A 23,152-nucleotide genomic window follows, 5' to 3' on the forward strand; every position below is an offset into this window, starting at 1 on the left:
AGGCTTCCATAAAAGACAAACAAATGAGAGCACAAAGGCGCTGAAACTATAGCGTTCAAAGTGTCTAATGTGGTGTGTGTGTGTAGGGTTTTCACAGGAGCTACAGTAGTTGCCCTCTTAAACCTGGCAAGAGGCAGATGTGTGACATGCTGCTGGTTACTTACAAGTGGTTGCTGCTTCGTGTTCAATCTCCAAACAAGAATATCAACTTAAACAATAGAAATATTACTATTACTATTTGTAGTGATTGTGATTCTGAGTCAGCTGATTGTGTTTAGTTAGTTTCTAGATCTCCAGTCCTGAGGGGTTTATGAGGGGTGTGAGCCACAGGTTGAGGTCCCTGCCTCATCTCATGTCCATCAGCTCCGTTCTCGCCTCAAACCAAACTCCCCCCTCGAGGCGGTGGCAGACAACTGAATGGAAATGCAGCACAGCACACAAGTTGTTGTTTTTTTAAACACATATAGAGAGTGACAATCTCCGTCACACCCACTACTGTTGAAGCTTAAGAGAGAGAGAGAGAGCCTGTAAGCATTTGATAGTGTTGCAAAGCAAAAGCATAGTTTTTATTCCCCGGCCCCCAAAGTGTGGCAGCTGGTCGTTTCGGCCCACAGATTTTGACAGATGCCCTTGATGGGAGCGATCCATCGCCTTCAGCACAAGGCAAGAAGAACGGGGAGCAATAAAGAGAAAAACTGAGATATGTGTCTATCACTGTCAAAATGCATACACAGCTTGGCATCTGCATGACAGAAAGCTGTGTCGATTCATCAGGCACTTAAAGAAGCTGGGGTATTTTTCAAAGTTGCTTAGAAAGGAGAGAAAATTGCATTGAGAGAGAGAGAGAGAGAGAAAAAGAGAGTACTCAGCTGGAACAGTTTATCAGTTACTGTGTTCTCTGACAGGTAATAAGGGACACTGTCTGATGTAGCTCTTAAATCAATGACAGGCTTCTGAGGCCTGTAAATCACAGTTCAGCCAAAGGCCTTTTTCATTGACTCGCACACTGAGAGAGCACCGCTTCAGAATATCCTCCCTTCCACTGGCAAATAGATTTGCTTGCTTAAACCTGTCTGACTAGTGGCTCAGGTGACAGCAGTGACAGAGAAGAGGCACTTCAGCTCTATATCAGGGCAACGTGAGGTTAAAACCACATTTAATCAACAGACAGGGAAGTATAAACCTCATTAATCCAGCTATAAACTCAAGTAGAGGAACTGAGCAACATGCAAATGAAATGAACACCCCAGCTTTTCACATAAATCAGTTATTCTGTATCTGTATTTGCAACGAAGGCCAACACTGTCCGAGGCTGTGAAGTAACTGGATCCAACATCAGTAACATTTACTGCAAAGTCTGGAACAGTTTTGGTTGTTTTTCATCATGAGGGATTTGCATGTTTCAGCCCCATCTACATGAAACCTGTGAGAAAGGCACAGACACAGAGTTTCAACATTTTAACCAAACATTTTTGGGGCTACAAGACTTTTCATTGCACATTTAGTCATTATAGCTGATACTAAAGTGAAGACGTGTTCAGGCTTTAAGAGTCAAAAACATCCATTCACAAAGAAAACCACTGATATCTACGGTTTATGTTGAAGTGCTTGTCATCCTGAGCAATTAGAGCATTTTCTAAAAACGAAAATCTCATATTTTCACACATCACTCAGTTAAAACTCTCTTTAATCAGTTTAACAAAGAGCTGGCTGAATGGAGGTTGTAAACAACAACGCAGCAGAAAGGAAACGAGTCTTCAAAGATCACTGAAGCCTATACTGCAATCAATGGAGGCTAATTACACAACAATGCAACAAAAATAATTAAGACTTTCAAGTGTGAAACCTGCAGCTATATCATTGAACTAAGTAACTAACTATTATGGGTATCAATTAATCAATTTCATACTTTCTCAAGCAAACATTTGTCAGTACAGCAAATGTTTGTAGGTTTGGACCTTGAATAAAAAACAAGTAATTTGTACAAATCTCCCCAGGAAATTTAAATTCGAAGCCCCAGAAAACATCTTTCTTTTCAAGATTGAATGTTTATTACTTTGTCCTGTGCATCCGCCCACTTTCAGTCGGTGAGAAGGGCACAAAGTAAACAAACAACAAAAAAAATACAGGAAGTCCCTGATGTAAAATATTTATTGAAGGACCTCATAACTCAAACATGAACTGCAATACCATGACTGAGGAAGTCTTTGTTCAGGGTCGTCAAGATCACAAATTAAGTTCAACTAACCAGGAAATTGCAATTTAGATAACTGCTGCTTCGAGGGAGCGACGCATCAGAGCGATGGAAGAGTTCAATGCAACTGGCTGGAAAAATGCTCCCCTACCACCACCACTACTAGCTGGAATAACACAAACAACAGCGTGCTCAAAAAGGCGCTGTGTTAATCAGTAACGATCAGTACACACTGTACATAAAGCGTGTGAACAATGATGCACGTGACATTGAGCACAAGAAGCGATCTTACTGAGCTAAGAGACTCTCCGCCACAGCGACAGAGAGAGCTCTCCATATAATCACTGGCTGGCTTATATTGGGTGAGTGTCAGTCTTTATTTAGAGTAATGGCACTGGAGCAAAGGTAAACGGGCTTTCTTCTTCAAAAGGTAATATAATTGGCTGATAAGAGAGACCGTCATTACAGCCCGAGGAAAACTCTGATAAATAGACTCTGGTGGGTAAGTGCAGTCATGCATTTACGGCAGAATCACAGTGTCTGCAGTCAGTGGTGTGGTGGTATGTGTGGCGATGTGTTGTGTTAAAGGGATAGTTCACCCAAAATTCAAATTTCACTCATTATCTACTTACCCTCATGTTAACTAGGAGCTGTGAGAAGTTTCAGAGTCCTCCATCCCTTCTCTGAGTTACGGGAGGGTCCGTGCAGCAGTATTTGTCCATATAATGATCAATGGTCAATGGATACCAACTTTCTTTGTCCAAAAAGACACACCAAAAAACATCCAAATACCTCCATGCTGCTCGTCTGCAATGTCCCTCTTGTATTGAAGCCCCGACATGAGAAATTGTTCCGAAAAAAATTGAATAAGTCTATATTTTAAGCTTGTTTGTAGCGGAAGCTCCCAGTGTCTCGGTTCACTGCTCTTCCTGTATCAGTGCAAATCACCGGCGGAACAATTTCTCATGTCGGGGCTTCAATACAAGAGGGACATTAGATACGAGCAGCATGGAGGTATTTGGATGTTTTTTGGTGTGTCTTTTTGTTACGAAGACAGTTGGTATCCATTTGCAACCGTTATATGGACATGTAACTCAGAGAAGCCACGGAGGACTCTGAAACTTCTCCCAGCCCTTAGTCGACATGAGGGTGAGTAGATAATGAGTAATTGAGAAATTTCAATTTTGGGTGAACTATCCCTTTAATGTGTGTTTTGTGTGTCCACGTAGTAGAGGAGGGAGGGAGGGAGGGCATGGTGGTTAATTAAAAAGTCTGTCTTAATAACTATTCACGGCTGGGTTAGGCTGCTGCTGTGTCTCTCTGTGTCTCCACCACTCTGTCTGACTGACGCAGCACATCCCACCGGGGTTACCGGGCGACGGGGAATGAGCAGGAGGAATTTAGGGTGTCAGCGCGCTCCACCCTATATCCCCACAGCCATTCACTCACTCATTCACTCAACGACCCCCCCCGCCCGTCCTCCTTCTATCAAACACACCCACGATTGTAGAGTGCCATTCCTCCTCTCCTCTCCTCCTCTCCCCTCCTCTCCCCTCCTCCCATCCCCAGGCCTCCAATTCTCTCCGGTCCTGCTGATTGTAACCCCACCACCCACCACCCACCACCCACAACCCCCCTCCACCTTTGTTGGCATACAATGGGGAGTGAATCCTGTCTCCTGGCAACCAATCCCTTTGGAGGTTGCCGTGGTGCTTAAGAGACGGCATGAGAGAGAGAGAGGGAGAGACACAGAGAGAGAGAGAGAAAGGTTGGTGGAAGTGAAACAAACTGAAGCTGGAAATCTGTCACGGTGAAGCATCTTTATAAAAACATCCACGTGGTTTCGATTAAAAAAAAGAAGAAGAAAAAAGCGATCGCTGTAAAAGTAAACACCGGCACGGTCGGTCTTCTAGATTTTATTTTTGGTGACCGAGATAACGAGTGGATTAATCGTGTACAAGCAATCAAAATAAAAATGAAGCTGACAGTTTCTGTTTTTCTACAAATTGCAACAAAAATAAAACACGATTAAAACATTTTTCAGAAGTGTACGTGCCAGATACAGATGATGAGTATTAACTAAGAATATGAATCCTGCACACCCAAATGCAAGGGTGAAATGAATTATTATTATGCATATTCTAAAAATACTGTTTATTTCACACAGCTATGGCCTGTCAGTCCCAGATAATTCAGTGAAGTAGAGTCTGCACACTCTGAGTCAACTCTCTTGGCTTTACCTCTCATAACCAGAGGTGAAGCCTGGAGCACAAACCAAGAGATCAGCTCAGTGCGCCGTCTCTCTCTCTCTCTCTCTCTCTTCCCCCCTGTTCTCAGATAAGACCATTAAAGTCAATATGAGTTAGCCAGAGCCAGCTAGCCACCTGAAGCCATGATGACAGTCCTATATATGAACTGTAAACACAATTCCCACAAGTCCACACAGTTCAATACAGCTAATATGCAATGATGTCATGCTGTGATTTTCATGAAATGGATATTTTACACATCATGAAAACAACAAAAATATGAATTAAGTAGATTGATTTAATGCATAACCCCTTACTACCTGCTTTTAAACTGAATAACCATTGGTCAACACTGCTCGATCACTCTGAGGCGGTGAGGAAAGATTATTTTCCTAATGGCTTGTGCATAGCTCTCTAAGCACAGACACCGTTAAGACTGAAGCGATTTCTTAGAGCTTCTTCTAGACAGACACGAGGTTAAGCTGTGGTGTAACTCCGGCAGACAACACAATAAACCCTGAAACCAGGAGACAGTTTGAAAAGCTATAACCTCTGCTGACCCCTGTGCTAGCCAAGCTAAAGACCCTGAGAGCGTTGGCTCGGCTTGGTCGCGGCGGATCATAAGCCTCTTTCTTTACTCTTTGACCTTAAAGAGCATCCTTAGGAGTAAAGACTGAAAAGCCAAGTCTTACCATGGGGAGATCAAGGCAGCTGCTATTTCAGGCTCACAAAGAAACAACAGTGACAAGAAAATGTGTAGCCAGGTGACAAGAGGTGAATGACACTGCACTGGGATTTACTTTTACCGTTTATACTCCCTTTTAGAAGCTTTGTGCATCTTGCAATTGCACAATGCACATATGGTCGCACTGCTACTCTGATGCCAAAGCACTGATTTAGTAGTTTGGTCTTATTTGATGTATTTCAGCCAAATAGTCATAATCTATGAGTGAGTGTGTATCTATGGCAAGGGAAAATATGCAGTATAAAAGGCATGAGAGTCTGTATTTACATGTTTTTCTCATAAACAGCTACTGCAGGTGGAAAATACTGTCAGTTTAACGCTGCTTAAAAAACAAGATACAAAGACAATGTTGGGGGAAAAAAACAGATTATTTTCAACCATGTGGAAAGAGAGCATCTCTCTCACAAAAGCAGAAATGGAGAGAAAAACAAAAATGACATGTTTGAAGAGATGAACAATGACTGTGGGATGAATATTAGTGATTCATTTAGTATAGTGAAATTGCAGTCTGGGGGCTTTGGAATAAGCAAATTAAAAAGCACACAGACACTCTCCCCATTATAAACAGGCAACCCCCCCCCCGTGACCGAAGCTGAAGAGCATCAATTATTTCGGGCACAGCGGAGGATAACTTCATATCTTGGTTGCTGCTCAAAAAGACGATTCTGAATACTCGCCCCAGCGCCCCTGCTGAAACTATTCAATTTGAAGCAATGTGGGCTCCCAGAGAGAGAGAGAGAGCTTGGCGTGGTTTATTTAGTGTTGCAGAGGGCTGGGACTGTTGAACCATACTGATTGTGCTGTAATGCAGCCTGAAAGCTCCACTTGCCACAGTAGAGCTGCCATCAATTCCCCGCGCGGATGACCTAAAGGCTGTTTTGACATAATTGAACATTAAATGATGAAGGGGTGACGAATGACAGGCACTTTACTCGGCCGCCTGAGCATTTGACAGCTTTTAGACGAGGCCCACGGTGCGGTGTAGATCCACCACAGCATCCAATTCCTGCACAACTCCATGGACATCGACGGTGATAATAACCCTGATATAATTTCTTAATTAATGAGACCTTGGCCTCGCTGACAATCCATACATTTTTCTTGTAAAACAATTAGCGCCTCCCTGCTGCTACAATAAACTCTGACAAATGATTTAATAAATCATCTTATACAGATTCAAATAAGTTTAGGAATTCGACGTTCAATGAAAACAAAGATGGTGACTCTGAAAAGTCAGGGGAATAAAAGAAACAGCAGTCCTCAACACCAAGTCATGGCGATGGGATTTTGGACTTCCTTCCTATTTATAGAATTCATTACAATTTCATAAGGTGTAGTACAGTGGATTTAACCAGCTGCTGCTTGTCTAACCTCTCTGCCACCAAGCATTGTTCTTCTAAAGCTTGACATAAAACCACTAAAAATAACCATGGCCAACAACCCTCCAACACCCCCACCTCCTCTTCCTCCTCCTCCTCCTCCTCCTCCTCCAAACACTGCGAGACGAGGCAAATTTATCTAAAGCACCCTGAAGAGTCAGATAAGAATGCCCAGTGTCTCTGAGACCAGTGGTAACACACACACACACAGAGAAACACACACACAATATACATATAAATGGGTTGTGGTTTGTCGCAGCAGCCCAGGGACATGGAGAGCTGGTGTCAATATGGAGACTGTGGCCGTGCTATGAAGCTGATAGGAAAGATGCCAGTCCAAGGAAAGGAGCATCAAACAGATAGCCTGCTGATAACAACAACCTCATGGGAAACAACAAGCAGAAACGTGCCAGTATGATCATGTGAGGAGGAAATTAAAACAGAGAGGAGGCAAAAGGAGCATGAGGGTGCTGAAAATAAGATGTATCACAGAGATACAGTTCATAAAAATGCCTGTCTGACGCCGACGTGATAGACACATGAAACAGCTGGAGTGTTTTTCTTCAGTCGTGTGAAATGCCAGAGGAGTAATTACAAAATCATGTCCTCCCTCACTTTGCTGGGAAAACAAAACAAAAAAATCTGAGATTCCTGCAAGCAATTACACAACACGTGAAAGCAGTTTCGCATGACTTGAGAGATGGTGCAATTGCAACATAGGAATATGCCTCACACTGAGACACAGTACAGTGTTTGTGCTGCCATTTAATCCTCATTACAGGAGGAGTAGGTGTGATGGACAAGGTGGAGGTTTTAAATCAATCATCAGACAGCGAATGTGCAAGAGAGCAATCAGGTATTTATAGGCCGAGCGTCATCCCCTCTACATCAGCACGTACCTCATGTGCAGGTTGGTTGGATCTAAAAATGACTTAGCTACTGAAACTAAACTTCACTTTTTCCTCCCACATCCGACGGCTTTCAGTCAAGCTGACACTGCCCACCAAGTGTTTTTATTTGCATAATCGGCATCGGCACAGAGGATTAGCGAGGCGCTGTGATCACATGTTGCTGATGTGATGACATGCATCTCTCACCTGGTGGTTTGAGGAATAAAAAAAACCAAGATGGTGCTTTTATTACCGTGGCATTTCTATTCTACCTCATTCACAACAGGATCACTCAGAACACATTAAACCCTGGAGAGAGAGAAAAAAACTTTTATATTTTTCATTAAATACACAACAAATGAGAATTAGGTAAGGCTGCTGAAATAAAATGCAGTTTAATAAAAGGCCAGGTATTTCTGTTCTGAGCTTCCAGGCAGTTTTACTACTATAAACCATACAAATTAAAGCCAGATGTCTCAGTGGGGTGTAGTCATGGGGCGTCTCTCTCCTGACACAGGGGTTTCTATGCACCGAGGGGGAGGCAGTCATGCTGTAGCCGATCCTACACCCCCCATCCCCCAAAACAAATAAAGTGTCTGATACAGACCAGGCCCCTGTCGGCGCCCCAGCCCAGCCTTTGTCCGGGCCCCGGGGCAGCACAATGCCAACTGTGATCAGGAGGCAGCGTGGCTGATCAAACACTGGGAGACACAAGTGCACCAGAGTGCGGCTACTTTATTCAGGCCGTTGATGGACTGGACGGACTCACAGAATAGTGGTTTTTCACCGAGAAACATGCAACCTCACATGTGATACAGAAGACAAGTTTGAGTATACAGACTATAGGCAAAACAATGGTTTCTCACAACTGTGCTTTTAATCGTGTCGGGGAGGTGAACACACAAGAAGTCAGCTTAATGCAGCAGAGCGTGATTATCATACTACAAGCCTTGAAACACTGGGATAAGTCAGGGATTAGAAGTTCTTTCTGGAGCTCCTAACAAGCACCGTTTTCAGCGTCAGTGGTGATGAAAAACCTCTGCAGCTCCTCCGAAGGGAAACAATTTAACATTTCTGGAATTTTCAGAGCTCAGAAATTTTATATGCTCAGTCGGTCTGAGGTGGATGTCTCACTGTAGCAGCACGGTTATATTCACTGAAATGACTGGGGGCCATGAGAATGAAACAAAGCAAGTTTAGTCGTTTTTTTTTTTGCCTTTCTCAGCGAAAAGAGAGACTTCACTTCCTCATACCATCTGAAACAAATCACTGACACTAACAACTCTGTCACGTCGTCGTTGTGCTCAGTAGTCGACTAACGACTTGTTTTTACTTAAAGCAGAAGTGAGTGATCCGGTCGTTTTCGCTAATGCTGCGTTCCAGGCAGGCTTTTGAAATCGTAAATTACAGCTTCAAGTCACAACTTACGACTTTGTAGCGTTCCAGGCAACCCACTCGTGTTTTTCCGACCTGTTTTACCGGTGAAAGTCACTATAACGGCCACTCGTAACTTCCGACCGGTGAACTCGTACCAGATCGAACTGGTACCACTTCACGGTCGGAAAAATACGAGTTTCCTTGAACGCACCATAACAGTCCTTGTCGCTACGTCACCACATTCACGGCGTCCCTTGGCTGCACACACAGCCCTGCATGCCGTTCTCTCTCCTCATTGGATAAAAACTGTAGGATACGATAAATGTTTTCTCCTCGGCTCAGAGCAGAGCAGAGGGACTGAGAGACCCGTGTTTCAGTCCAAACACTCTATGTAAGTGATTGCTGTCGGAAGATATAACTATTTAAGACTTATATTTACACAAATATATCACTCACTTCTGCTTTAACTTTAAAAAAGGTGATGAGGTATATACACAAAGTGTAAGTGGTAAAGACTCTTATGGCTCATAGCCAAACCTCTAAAAGGATTAAGGTGGGAGCAGGGGGCAGACTGCAGACAGTTCACAGACACAGACATGTACAAAATATCAGGAATTCAAACACAAGTGCCTCCCAATGAATTCCTGGGTTCCTCCCTTGTTCATTTGGACGGAGTAGAGCATATTTTAAGACTGAAGTCAATCCGTTAGAAATAACTGACTCATCATAAAACTGATTAATTGAAAAATTAAAAACAAACAAAGGAAATGTCATTTATTTCAGGGAATGTAATTTATTTTTTCCCTCGAATCTGTTTGCGTTCAGTCGGTTCAGTTACCTTGGTTACATATTAATGCCAATGGAAACTGAAGACTGACTCATGCAGGTTAATATATAAACTCTTGCCTATGTGAGATCTACACAGCAGCCATGTATTGCTATCAGCTGGACCGGTTAGGAGGCGGTCGATTGGTCTGCCTTGCTCGTGCCGTTTCCTCTACATTCTGGTCTAAAATTAGGTCTCCTGCCTAAAGGACATTGCATGATGGTGGTCGTCTGGACATTGCTACAAAATAGAAAATACACACTCATATATGTGCTTTAAGCCCAGAGTGTGTGCCGTCAATAGCTACAGGACCATCACAACTGGACAAACAGAGTTCATTTCATTGGATAGATTGCTGTTGAAAGCAGCCTGAGGCAGAACTGGTGCATTGACAAAGTACTTTGTAATAACTGCTAATACATCAATTCCTTTTCAAATGCATTTGTAACATCCCTTCTCTCTAAACCCTCTCTCATCCTGTCCAAAGGACTCTCCACCGGCGAGACCGCGTGTCTTTGTGAAAGTGCAACAACACAGACAGTCCAGTCCCTTCCTGTCCTCTGTGTGGTGGAGTCACTGCAGCAGGACATCAAGATAAGGCTGCTGTTAAAAGATAACAAGATGGATAATCCTTTTTCTTCCCTCTCTTTTTTTTCTTTCTCAGTACAGGCAGTGAAACAAGGCTGGAGTCTCTTCTTCACTCAGAGGCTCTGTGAGACAGGTGTAGTAAAAAGCACCTGAGTGCTGAGCCCTGTAGGAAGCTGCAGGCAAAGACTGTCAGTTGTTGTTACCGCTTAGCTGAGACCGCTGGGTTTATTCATGCCTCCAGCTCGCATTCTCAGCCTAGACATGAGGAAGAGCGCTCAAAAAGACCCACTCTGGTCTACATACACCATTAAGTGACAAGACACGTTTGGGAATGTTAAAAATAACTCCACTGCACTAGTTTAGCTATCCTGCACACGAGGCAGTCCGACAACGACAATATCATGGTATTTATTCCCCATGTTGTGTTCTTTAACTGTGCATGAGATGAGGCTTGTCGTCCTCAGAAAGAGGAGCGGAGAGAGCCTGGACAGTGGAGATAAATGCAGTAAGCCCATTAAAGACATGGAGCTCAGATTTGAGGGGATTCAAGATTCTTGGAGTCGTATGCTCGCAGCTAAGTGAACATTTTGCTACTTTGACCCCGATCGTCCTCAAGGGCTAATTAGATCCATCTCCACAAACCAGGCATCAGTGGAAAGAATCACACAGACCTGACCGCTGCTGCAAACTCCTTAAAAAGAAACACATTAAACACAGCACACAGACATGTATACCATGCTCACGTTAAATTGGACTTCACAGCGTGAAATTGCTTCTGAATGAAAGAGCAGCAGCTGTACTACTTTATAACACAGCGGCAGAGTAAAGCTGATGCTGGGGATGCAATAAGGAGCCGAACCACTCAAGTTAAAAGCACTCGCATGCACAACATCTTTCATCATCCATTTCACTTTCTAATGAAAGCAGCTTCCTTGAACAGACACATAAACATGAACTCCTGACAGTGTTTTCGCAATGTTCTGCAATCCCCTCCACTTTAGTGACGTTAAATCAATGTTGTAATGGTTAAGATTTTAGTCGTGGTTCATTTGTCGACGACGACACCTGTGGTTGCCATAGTAACACCAGGTATGGTTTGACACTACAACAACAGCGATCCCTCAGTGAGCAACTTCGTGGTAACACAACAGCTGGTATCAGTCAATTGGCCTTTTCTTTCCGTGGCGCCACGAGCAAAAGCGATCCGATGTCACGCTGTGGTGAAGTTGCTTATACCTTTGAGACAAGGTGTGCAGCCTGTCGCCGACATCTCTTCATCTAATAGCTCACTGTGTCTGCTCCTGACTGCTCCATTACTCATCCACTGATGGGGGAGGAAAAAAATGCAGACAAGATAAATAATCAGTGTCAACGCTCACTTAAGTGACAAATATGCTGTGGTCCGTGTGGCCGCTTTTACAGTAAAGGAGCTTCAGTGCTTTTAATGTCAGGAAGTTGCAGTAGCATGGCCTTTGTTTGATATAGTTTCCTCGCTTCTTACAAATAAAAAAAAGCTGTAAATGTTCACAAGTAGGCCTGGGACGATAATCAATAAATCAATTAATCGCACGATAAATGAAAATGAACTCGATAGTTTTTCCGGCCTCGATAAATCGCCATGTGCATGCGCACGTATTTGTTTTCCTGGTCTCTGGCCTCCAACCAGGCTGGATGACAAGAGGCTTCACTCTGTGCATCGGTCTCAGCACCTGGGCCGTTTGTTTTGCAGAATGAAAGGAGTGAACCCTCTTTTCAGTTATCCAGGATCTTTGTTTCCCAGAATGCATTTGGCAGCAACCGGCAGCGCTAGCTGTAAAGCAGCTAAAAGCTATTTTACCGTCTTGCTGCGACGCTGTTAACACGTCACTTTTTAAAGTTTTAATATTTTTTCATGCGAGAAAGTCACAGTTTAGGCCCCCAGTCTGTGGTCAGTTTATCCACATATCGCCTGTTGGGAGTTTTCCTCCGACGTTTTTGGAGCTAATGTGGTAGCAGCGAGCAGGAGGAGCGGGGCTTCCCACAGTCTGCAGCCGTCTGCAGCAGCTCACGGGCCGGTCAACCTCCGTCATTGGGGGCGAAAACGACTAAGAAAACTTATCAGCAGGTTTTTAGAGGTTTACCACCAGCTGGTTTAATACTTTTTAGGAGATAAATGCTAGTCTCATTGATGAAATCTTACATCTGTGGAAGTCACATTAGTTTGTTTGAATGAAAAGTGGAGCTTCAGGTGTGTAACGTTATTGGACAGAAGAGCTGCACTGCACTGTTTATAATTTTGTTTATTTTATTTATTTAGGATAGTAGCTATATAAGTTCTTGTCATTCCAATTACAATGGTTAAAAAAATACTCATGAGAAATAAAAGTTTATCGCATTTAAAAGGGTCTACTTGCATTATTATGAAATATTATTATTATATTAGTGGTTATTAATTTGTTCTCAAAAAAATGTGTCAATAATATCGTTTATCGTCAATAATTTGTGGGACAATATATCGTCCAGCAAAATTTGTTATCGTCCCAGGCCTATTCACAAGTCACCAGTCATATTTCTTTAGAGAGAAAGAGAACACATATTCTACTCTTTGTTATCACCAAAACCATCACATTAAAGTAAAAATACTCCTTATACTGTATATTAATGTGAGGAGAGAAGCTGACTATCATATTAGTATAACATCTTGTTTGACAAGTACAAACAACCTGACACTTTCTGAAGATGCTGCAAGGTCGTCTGACTGACTGTTCAGTGGATGTAAAGTGCTTTTTTTTCTGAAACCTGCCGTACAAGCCAACTCCCCCGTGTCTCTAATGATGACATCTAAAAAGGTCTGACCCCTGAGTGGTCTAGACAGGCAGCCAAACGCTGCTTATAGGTCAACCTGGATCAGGCCGACCGACGTGTACAAAATCTCAGTAAAAGTGACTGGACAATGATGACTTTCTCATCTTATCTAGTAAATATAAACAACGACTTCATGTTGATACGGGTTAAAGATGTTGACGCAGAGATTACCTGACTAAATGTGCTGTGATGTGATGATCTTTCACAGGTATCGCTTCACTTTGATCCAGGTCGAGACGAGTAGCTACCAAGCAAAAAAAAGTTCCCACCCTTGATCTTCCTGCAGAGGGATTACTGGGGACTTTTCATGTCCAAGCAAAGCCACATATCTTTTTGACAAAAAGTCGTCAAGGATCTAAGGAAGGATGTTAAAAGTTTTACTCAACAAATGTTAACGGCCAATTAATAAGAGTTGCGGATAAGAGACTTCTTAGTTGTTAAAATGCCAGGTGACATTGTGGGCAGCCATAGGCTCTTTTTATGTGTCCACCGATCATTAATCCACAACCCTGGCTGCCGAGTTGTGTTACAGCACTAACTGCCACTGATAAATCATCTCCTCTCTCACATCAGATAGATGTCCTGTCCGACGGACGGGGGGATTAAATCCAGAGCTGATGTGCCCCTACATCTAATGAAAGGAGTTGGGTGTTGTGTGTGAGCCAGTATGACGGAGATGGTTCACTCTCCTCCAATTATCGGCCACTCAGAAAAAAGCCATGCAGCCAGCCACGCAGCTCTGTGTGTGTGTGCCCATGAATTATACATGAAGCTCCATTAAGACACTTTACAGCTGGTTCTTCAGGAACTTACCAGCAACAACTGTAGCCTGGTGGCTCATCCTGTGTGTGTGTATGTGTGTGTGTATGTGTGTGCTGCTTATTAAAACAGTGGCACTAGTGATTAAGGTTGTGCGGTAATGTGTGCTCTGACCATCATAAACCAGCCAGTCACAGAGCTATATTCAGTTCAATCTCATCTCTCTGGAGGGCGACTGGGCCAGCTGCCGATTTCCTCCCATGGCGGCGGCGAGATGCACTACAGTAATTAAATGTCTGTTGTGGCTTGCATGCTGACCTTGCAGTGGTTCAGCTGTTGAGCCTTTTCCTACAGTACATCCAACTAACTGTAGCACATCACAGCACCTGGTCATTATACCTATAGGGCCAAAAACAAGCCTAGGGGTAATTATTATTACAGAGTGAGGAGGAGGAAGATAAGGCCTCTCTAATGTATAAAGGAGTGGAGATGGCAGACAGCCACGCTGCTTTGGGACACATGGTTGCAAAGCTATAGTAGGATAATGGATGTCATCTGACGGAAGTGAAAACCTGTTTAACAACAATATACATTTGCACTTCACCTTAAGACTTGTCATGGTTTGCTTTGACAGACATACACATACAAAACAATAAAAACACCTGCTGACTTCTCTGCTCTACATTTTTTACTCATCCAAGATACTCGGAGAATGTAGTGGTATATTTTTCTCTGTTACTGCAATGACCCGATTCCCCCGTGGGGAAAGGTTTCATCTGATCTAATCTCATGTAATGCTCTTTCATGAAACAAAGTGTTTACTTGCATTCATATTTTCCCAGGAGATTAGGGCCACTTTGTGAGAATATTGCATATTGCAGCCTGCATATAGAGCAGCTTCTTCTCTTTCCTTCATATCTATCTATCTACACCTGCAAACGGCATCTTATCTTATTCCACTTTACGATTTTATCAACATCAGAGAAACTGTGAGTTTCACTTGATGATGATGATGATGATGATTTGCAAAGCCTGTCTACATTAACATCTACATTTTATATATTTTTGTCCACACTGTGAGGATCTGCATCGCAGGCTTTGCCCTCAGTTTAGCATCAGCTTGATTATGAGGCAACAAATGTTATAAGAAATGGGATTTTCTGGGTCTAATTCTGTGTCGCTTTGTATCAATACTCCGTAACACTCCTAACAAGATTCGGGCCTGTATCACAAAATTTCACTACACAACCATTTTCATATAATTCTTAAATGTATAATACAAGCAATCATACCCTTGTGGGGGAAAAAAAATGTTCAGAGTCGGATTTTGTGCATGGCAACAGGCATTTTTCATAACAAATCCCCCCTTTTTATAGACAGGAGTTATTAGCATAACTATATAATTTGACATGATGATGATTAAACATCAGACTGAGACAGACAAAGACCGACTTGAATATGAAAACCACAGGGAGCAGAGTCGAGTGGGACTGAATCAAGACAGAAGCTTCCTACAGACAACACTTATTTGCCTTTCCCAGCGTACCCGCCGTCGACAATGTGTAATGTTTTTCAATGAGATAGAGGTGCTAAAAATGGCTCCTTCAACAGCTGCTTTACCTCCCTCCCCCCTCCTCCAAAAAATTCACCCCACCTTCTGCTTATGTCGCTTATTTTTCTGAGCCATAATATTTTTCAAGATTAGACACACAATTAACTCTAATGTTCTTAGCGGGGAGAGTGGGGGCTTACGGCTGAAGAGAGAACAAAATATAATCATCTTCCCACAATTCAACTCTGTGTAAGACAATGCCTGGACATCAGCTGATAATAATGTGACATGCATGCACAATAAAATGTTCAGTGGTTATCTCCGAAATGACGCATGCATTGGAAGTCAGAACTGGCAACAAAAGATTAATTGTCACAAGTAAATTGTCAGGTCTGTTTTACACGATACAGTGATTACTTTTCCACATATAAGCTGAATTCTTAAACACGGCGCACAATGGATAATCTAACGGTGGTTCAAGAAGCGTGTGTCGAGCGGAGCTGACACCTAGCTAGCAGGTAAGCAGAAGCAGACTGCACACGAGCACCTGCAGATGCAGCAGCAGCACCCTGGGGACCTGCCTGCCACACCGTGTATGATCACACCGAGATGGGTAGCTCAGATGCCGTGAGAATATTATGCAAAAATGGAGAAAAAACATCCTAAGTTCAAGCAACGGGAAGAACCATAAATAAAATACTGTTGAATGCTGTGGAGGAATTTCCATCCACCAGTTTTAATAGGCAATTCCCTCCATTCAACAACCAAAACATGACATTATATTAAAGTGCTAAAGAAAGTTAGAGTATTAAGATGTTAAATCCAGATTTAGTCAGCCATCATTTGAAATACTTTGAAAAACAAATGCTAGATTAAATATTCACATTTATTTTCTACTTCTGAGTCATCATTGAAGCCTTGCTTACAAAGTGGTTCTGCTATAAGTAAAACGCCAACTTCACTTTCAGCATTTAATGGTTTCAACTTTCCAGTGGCATTTTTCCAAATAATTATGCAGCATTTTATTACAAAATCCTTCACATCTCCTTCACTGCCTGGTGTGTTGCATCTTCTCCGCTAATGTGCCGTTTATCTACAAAAAAATGGGAATCTGGCGATGTTCATTTGAGATATGAGGTACGTGAAAACTCTCATCATCATCATCACAGTCACAGCTTATTTCTCATAGAGCCCATTATTCCTCATCAGGAGCAGAGGGCGTTGTGGGCGCTGCAGAACTGGGCATCAAGTGGCTAAGTGATGAATGTGCTTTGGGGGTGTTTATCGCCCTAACGGTGTGACACAGTGATGATGACCGATGGACTCAGGAGAGCAGGGAAAATCAGCGCTGCAGTGACCTTGTTTTAACTGATAGGTTACATCGATAGAGGAGGAAACAGCTCTCCTTCAGTGCACTCCCTATTCCGACCTGTATTTTAAGGATTGCAGCAGTCGTGCTCAGGATATCAGAGCTGTACTTTCTGCTCTGTACTTTGCATTTCCAATGGACGAAAAATCATCATCATTAAAGTTTTGTTTATATCTTTAAAAAAACAGCTCATTCATGATACAAGACTAAAAAGTCTGTATTCCTAAAGGATGAAAACACACCAAGATGTTGAAAGCAATGATTACTGTCAAATTTACGACATTAAGCAACAAGTTAATGTCTTCACATACAAATCTAACAAACAATGAACCAAACACTGTTTTCCAACTCCTTCCTGTTTTTCAGCAGTGTAGCTTACTCACGGAAGACGCAAGAAATCTGATGGAGAATCAGATCAAGAACAGTTCTGAATTAAAATGATAAATATAGCCAAGTTAAATGAATCACAAGTCAACTCTCAATACTTCCAGGCATTTATAGACACTGGCAAGTCAATTTCAAACTAATGAGACTTGAGCTGATCGAGCAAAAATACACCCATGGCGAGGTTTGCTTCTCATTTCTAGCTGGCAACTGTAAATGAGTTAGCTGGCTCGCTAATTGTGCTGGTTTTAGCTCCATGAGCTCGTTTAACAAGCTGCCTGACTCACTCTTTAATGTTTCAATCTGACTTTTTACAAAACTACAGCCTCGTAAAAGGGGTTTAAAACATGCAGTTGAGGGCTACGTACATGACACTAAAACTGAAGTTAAAGCTGCATTTCCAGGACAAAAAGTCATGATCATCACCAGGTGTTAACCTGTGTAGAAGACATGGAGTTTACAATGCAATGCTGACTTGTATTGTAATTATGATAAGTGAAAGTATAATATAAAAGCTCAAACTGACCCATTCAATTCTAACAATGGTTGATTAATCAGTAGCTTTCTCTCACTACATATTAGTACTTACTTACCTATCATTAAATCTCACTAACCTCGTAGCCAAAGTGGGCTTTTTATGTATGACAAATAGGAATATTACTGTCTTGCACAAAATGATTTTTGATCATTTAAAGAAGTTATGCTGGTCTCAGCTTCTCAAATGAGAGAACTTGCTGCTTCCTCAGTTTTCACATTACTGGGTTTCAATCTTTGGTCTGACAAAACGAGGAAACTGACCAACCGTGCACGATACACAATCCGTTGTGGTCCCCTCGTTCCAACATACACACACACATTATAGCATGACCTTTATGAACCGATCGGTGCTTCTGTCATCTAAGAAAAACCTCTCCATAACTAAACCTATTGGTCAATACAGCACAGCACATGATTTGCATGCCTCTGGGGAGCCTGGTACCATCAGTAGGTCAATATCGAGGCCAACACTAAAGCTTGCGGACGGACATCTAAAGACATACCAACTTGAAACATCTGTCAAGATAACATTGACAATATGACACAGGGGTTCAAGCAAATTCTCGCCAATATATCTTCCTACACGAATCGTTGGCAGCAGACCAGAAGGCAGTTTTACTCCCTACCTGTGGAAAAAGGAATGAGCTCTGAATACAGAGTGGCTGCACGGCCATTAACAGGTCTCAGAAACAAGCACCACTATTAATCATTTTCACTGATTCTCTAGCAGGCGGCAATTTGTTCATTCAGTAATTCAGACATGAAATGGTCGAGAGAATGAGGGGAGAGCTGGGGTAATGTGGCGAGGTAAAGGCGGGATCAGCGTTTCACACTCCTATAAAAGAGGTGAACAGGAGTTGGCACGAGGCTCGCACAGGACTGGCATGCTAAAATATTAACGTCCGAGGCTGTGAATATTCATGTGCAGTTGTCCCCGTCGTCAGATTGTGGAGGACAAAAGCAGTGTCCCCGCAGTGTAATCCAATTCCACATGTTCCTGCTTCATTTCCAAGGACAGGGGGCTCCAGGCGGAGCGGAGCGGCTGCTTGGTTAGAGGTGAAGCTGCTGCTGCTGCAACATGTTTCAGCCATCAGGAGCCAAGTGGTGGCATTGGACTGCTGGGTCATGACAAGTGAATGTGACCTCAAGTCGTTACCGTCTCTGCGGGGCCAATGACAACGGCTCAGGTTAGGTTGTGCTGCTCATGTTGTCTCCAACCATCTCTGTTTTTCCGTGGGCCCTGCTACTATCACCTTACAACACAACACATACTTTGTTGTCAAAGTGAGAAAAAACTCTGCTGTATCAAGATATGCTGTTCATCCAACAACAGGATATTATGCAAAAGAGGATTTTATTCTAGTGGTAAGACAGGAGGATCTACTAGTACATACAGGCAAGTAAGGGGGAGGGTAGCTTTCTAGAACAACAACAGCGCACACACACAAGTACACTCCCTGGATCTGTTTTCAAAAGGTAACCAAGCAACCAGTTCCTGGCCAGGACCTTTGGCTGTAGGCTTATCAGGTAACTGCTTTCTGCGCCTGCTCAAAGTTACACTAGGTTTCTGTTTATCTTAGATTGGTGGCTTCACTCTTTGACCCAAACAGCACAGGAGAGGAGGAGGAGGGCAGCGGAGGGAGAGATCCGTCAGGGCAGAGCTGCAGCACTGTGGGAAATGACAGATCAAGTCCAATTGCAAGCGTTACAACATGCATAAAGCACACAGACTGCTTTAGAAATCAAGTGATGTCTGTGGAGAAAGGGATGAAGTGGATAGCCACGGTGCCACCGTACCACAGCTTAATGATTTAACAACAACAGAAATAATACTGTTTCCTTGACAAGTCTTTGATATATTAGTTGGGAGTCCAATAAATTAAACACTGTGCACGACAGGTAGTGCGATGCCTACAGTGGGTCAACATGCAGCCTTCAGGAACAGTGCCCACAAACCAAATATTTCCTTATTTGCCCAGTGTTGACATCTCACAGGATTTGATGATGATAGCCAGTAAAAACTACCTTATCCAACAGTGACAGCTCAGCCTGAACAAAAATGAGGACCAATTCCATTTTAAAATGTGAAGGCTAGATGATTATTATTATTATGCACTTTTGTTGATTGTAAATCCCCCCAAAAATGGTTATAATTTCAAGGATTTTACACATCTCCCACTTACGATTTCATTCCTTTTGTCAATATTTTAAATTGAATGCAGGGCCCTGAGGACAAATAGAGCAAAGAAATGGAGCAGAAAGGACCTATTTGTTATTTTGCCACTTAAGAGAGGTTAGTTATCTCCAGCCTATTTTATTTCCAGATGTCTTAGGAATACACAGGAACATTTTTGTGTATTTCCAAGCCATTTAAAAAAGAAAATTCGATGAGTCTGGCAGATACTGTTCTTGCCTGCTGAAGTGGAACAGCAGCCAAATGACGAGGCCTTGATGCCATTAGGATGGTAATGAGCCCAAACTAGTGTACACAACAATGCGACCCATGAGACAAAAGAGGGCAAACAACACACTATCTAAACCTTACATTTCACTCAGCGTCCCAGAGTTTACATAGAGAGATGCAGTGGACGAGCTTAAACAAAGCGCTTCTTCATTACGTGCGGTTTCTCTCTAATCAGCAGGGACAGGAATGTCATCATCGGCCTGACCATGGATGTCTGTGGCTTCCCATGAAAAATCTCAGAAAATATTTCAATAACTACCACGGGGCGTCACTGATTGAAGCCAAAAGACAAATAACTGTGGAGCAAAAGTTTCACACTATTGTTTAGAGTCAGAGGGAGGAGCGATTTATCAGTTTCAGTCTAAATTCCAGCACACTGAACAGCCACGCCCTGTTGTATTAAAGCAAAAAAAGATGCAGCTGCTACGATCAACAAAGTTCAGTTGGGATGAATACATAACTAATGTCAAGTATCACTAATATCATTACTATATTGATTTGATCAATAATGTCTGCAGGTATTTTTTCCCTCATGACACATGTACAAACCATAACAGAAAAGTTATTGCAACTTAAAATCTATGTTTTGTATTTTCAAATAAATATATAATTTATGTAATGATGCCTCCAATCAAAAAACCACACAAAAAGAAAAACTACATATTTTAGTTCTGTGTCCTTTAAGGTGGTCCTCTGCCACATAGAGAATAGCTCAATGCCACCTTTAACATGAAAAGACTGAAAGTAAGCACAAACAATGGTGAAAAATGACCTGCTCTGATCAAAGGTATAACACACAACCCACCTCCAGTGAAAATACACAAATAAAAAACCCTCTTAGCCAAGGGTCACTGGGACTCAACTTTCATCAAATGAAGGCCTTGATGTTGAAAAGTAAATGACACCAACACAAACAAAGCTGTCAACACAATCTAACATGTGGTTAAGTAATAGGTGGGAGTGTGATTGTGATACTGGGATTTCAGGGGCTGGGGGAGCAGGGCGGGGGGTCAGCACTAGTAGCCTACTGCTGCTGCTGGCAGATGGTAGACCCAAAAAAAAAAAAAAAGCCGGTACTTTTGAAGTCCTGTCGCCACAGGTTTAAATGCGGATCAAGCCATTGTGTTAACCACCACCACCAGACGATAAACCACAGACATCACACGGAAATACTCAGATTAATGGCACCAGGAAACAAAACATACAAAACAATATCCATCTCATCTGTGTGGACTTTAAATAACAGTAATAATGTTCGTTTTAAAAAAGCATTCATTACCACTATTAATCATCCTAAAGACCAACACCTGGTATGATTCACCTGATGAAACACGCAGACCAAACCAAACCACCACGGCCAGTTTATTGTCGGCATAACATCAATAAACTTAAGATTTCTCATCTTAAACCTTAGCTTTCTTTCTCTTTTTTTGTGTTTCTCTTCGTCTTACTGATAACACATTTGAACTACGTTGCTAAATAACAATTCTGACACATAATCCACCTTAATTATTTACATTTTAAGCCGGGTTTCGATGGACGCTTGCCTTGCTCTCACCACTAGCTCCCTAAACTGACCTTGGGTCAGAGTTACTCCATGTTGGCAAATTTCTTTTTTTTTTCTTTTTTCCCAAGTGTATTCAAGTATCGTTTGGTTAAACCACTAAGTTCTGTTTTAACCACGCCGACACATTAATACAAGTTAGCAGTATTGGTAACTTGAAGCAATTAGATAAGTTTCTCCGGTGTTCACGTTGCTGAACACACAGTGCACTGGACTCGCTGCCGTTTTTTTGAGAAAGAAAAAAAAAATCCTAACAGTTCAAGTAGCTCCGCAACACAAACTTACCTTGCATGAGGCTGAACAAGAGGACAGCACCGCAGCAGACCCGGGTTATCCTCCAAAGAAGCTCCATCACTGTTCGCTGCTTATTCCACCACTTCTTCCACGAAACTTCGGTCGGATAAGTTGTTGTGCTGCTGAAACCGAGTGAGAGAAACGCAGGGAGGGAAGGGAAGGCAGCAACCAACCAACCCTAGTTCCACCGAAGCATCCAAACTCCACTCCTCCTCCTCCTCCTCCTCCTCTCTGCAGGTGCACAGCGGAGAGCGCGCCCCGGGCTGTCACGTGACTCGCGGTTGGCCCAAACCACAAGCTCGTGCCGCCCTCTGCTGGTGGGTGAACACGGGGTTTCCCTGCAAGCATTTCTCTTGTTTAGAAAATACTTTATTAATCCCTAGGAGGGCAATGGGCTCTTTGCACAGCTCCACTACTCCCTGAACTTAATGCTGCTCCTTCATTTCCTGTCTTACATTATTGGACAAACTGATTAATCCAGGTGTGTCTGACCATTGACTCCTCAGACACACCTGGATTAATCAGTGTGCAAAGAGCCTATTCAGATCATCCAGCAGTTTACATAACCTAAAATAATATTATATAAAATGATACATAAAAAAAAGTAAAAACATGTATAGCCTTGTTTATTCAATCTGAGTTGTTCGTGACAAACCAACAGGTGCATCTAAAATATCATGGAAAAGTCAACTTCCAGTGCTTCAAGTCAAATATTCAGTGCATATACAGTAGATTGACATACACTTCAGAAGGCCAACATGTTAAAAAATCCTTTTTTTAATTGATCTTTCGTAATATTCTTCTCCTTTTCTTTTTGAGATACTGAATTTTAGGTCTTCAATAAATGTAAGCCATAATCTTTACATTTAAAAAAAAAAAAAAAAAAACATGAAATGTTTCATTTTGTGTGTAATATAATGTTTTAGTTCCACTTTTTGAATTGAATTACTGACATAAATGAACTTTTTCAATGATTTTCTAATTTATTGAGATGCACCTGTAATCAAATAGGTGTCTGCAACGAGCAACACGTCCAAACATACACACAGTCATTAACATCTACCTTCAAAGACAAGCAAAACAAGGACTACGAGAACGACCACTGTGTGGCCTCCCCACTGCCCTGAGCACTGATCT

The 23,152-nt window shown here is 42.4% G+C and overlaps 1 protein-coding gene across 1 annotated transcript in view; it reads right to left on the reverse strand.

Annotated features, from left to right (window-relative positions):
* cxadr (CXADR Ig-like cell adhesion molecule) overlaps window positions 1-22,203 on the reverse strand; it is a 41,820-nt gene extending 19,617 nt beyond the window's left edge. Inside the window, exon 1 of the mRNA XM_083986056.1 lies at window positions 22,007-22,203. Within this exon, the coding sequence (XP_083842182.1) occupies window positions 22,007-22,073 (67 nt within the window). The 5' untranslated portion in view covers window positions 22,074-22,203. The remainder of the gene's footprint in view (window positions 1-22,006) is intronic.
* Window positions 22,204-23,152: the final 949 nt, after the last annotated feature.

The sequence above is a fragment of the Trachurus trachurus genome (assembly GCF_905171665.1).
Source record: "Trachurus trachurus genome assembly, chromosome: 14".
Taxonomy (NCBI): Eukaryota; Metazoa; Chordata; class Actinopteri; order Carangiformes; family Carangidae; genus Trachurus; species Trachurus trachurus.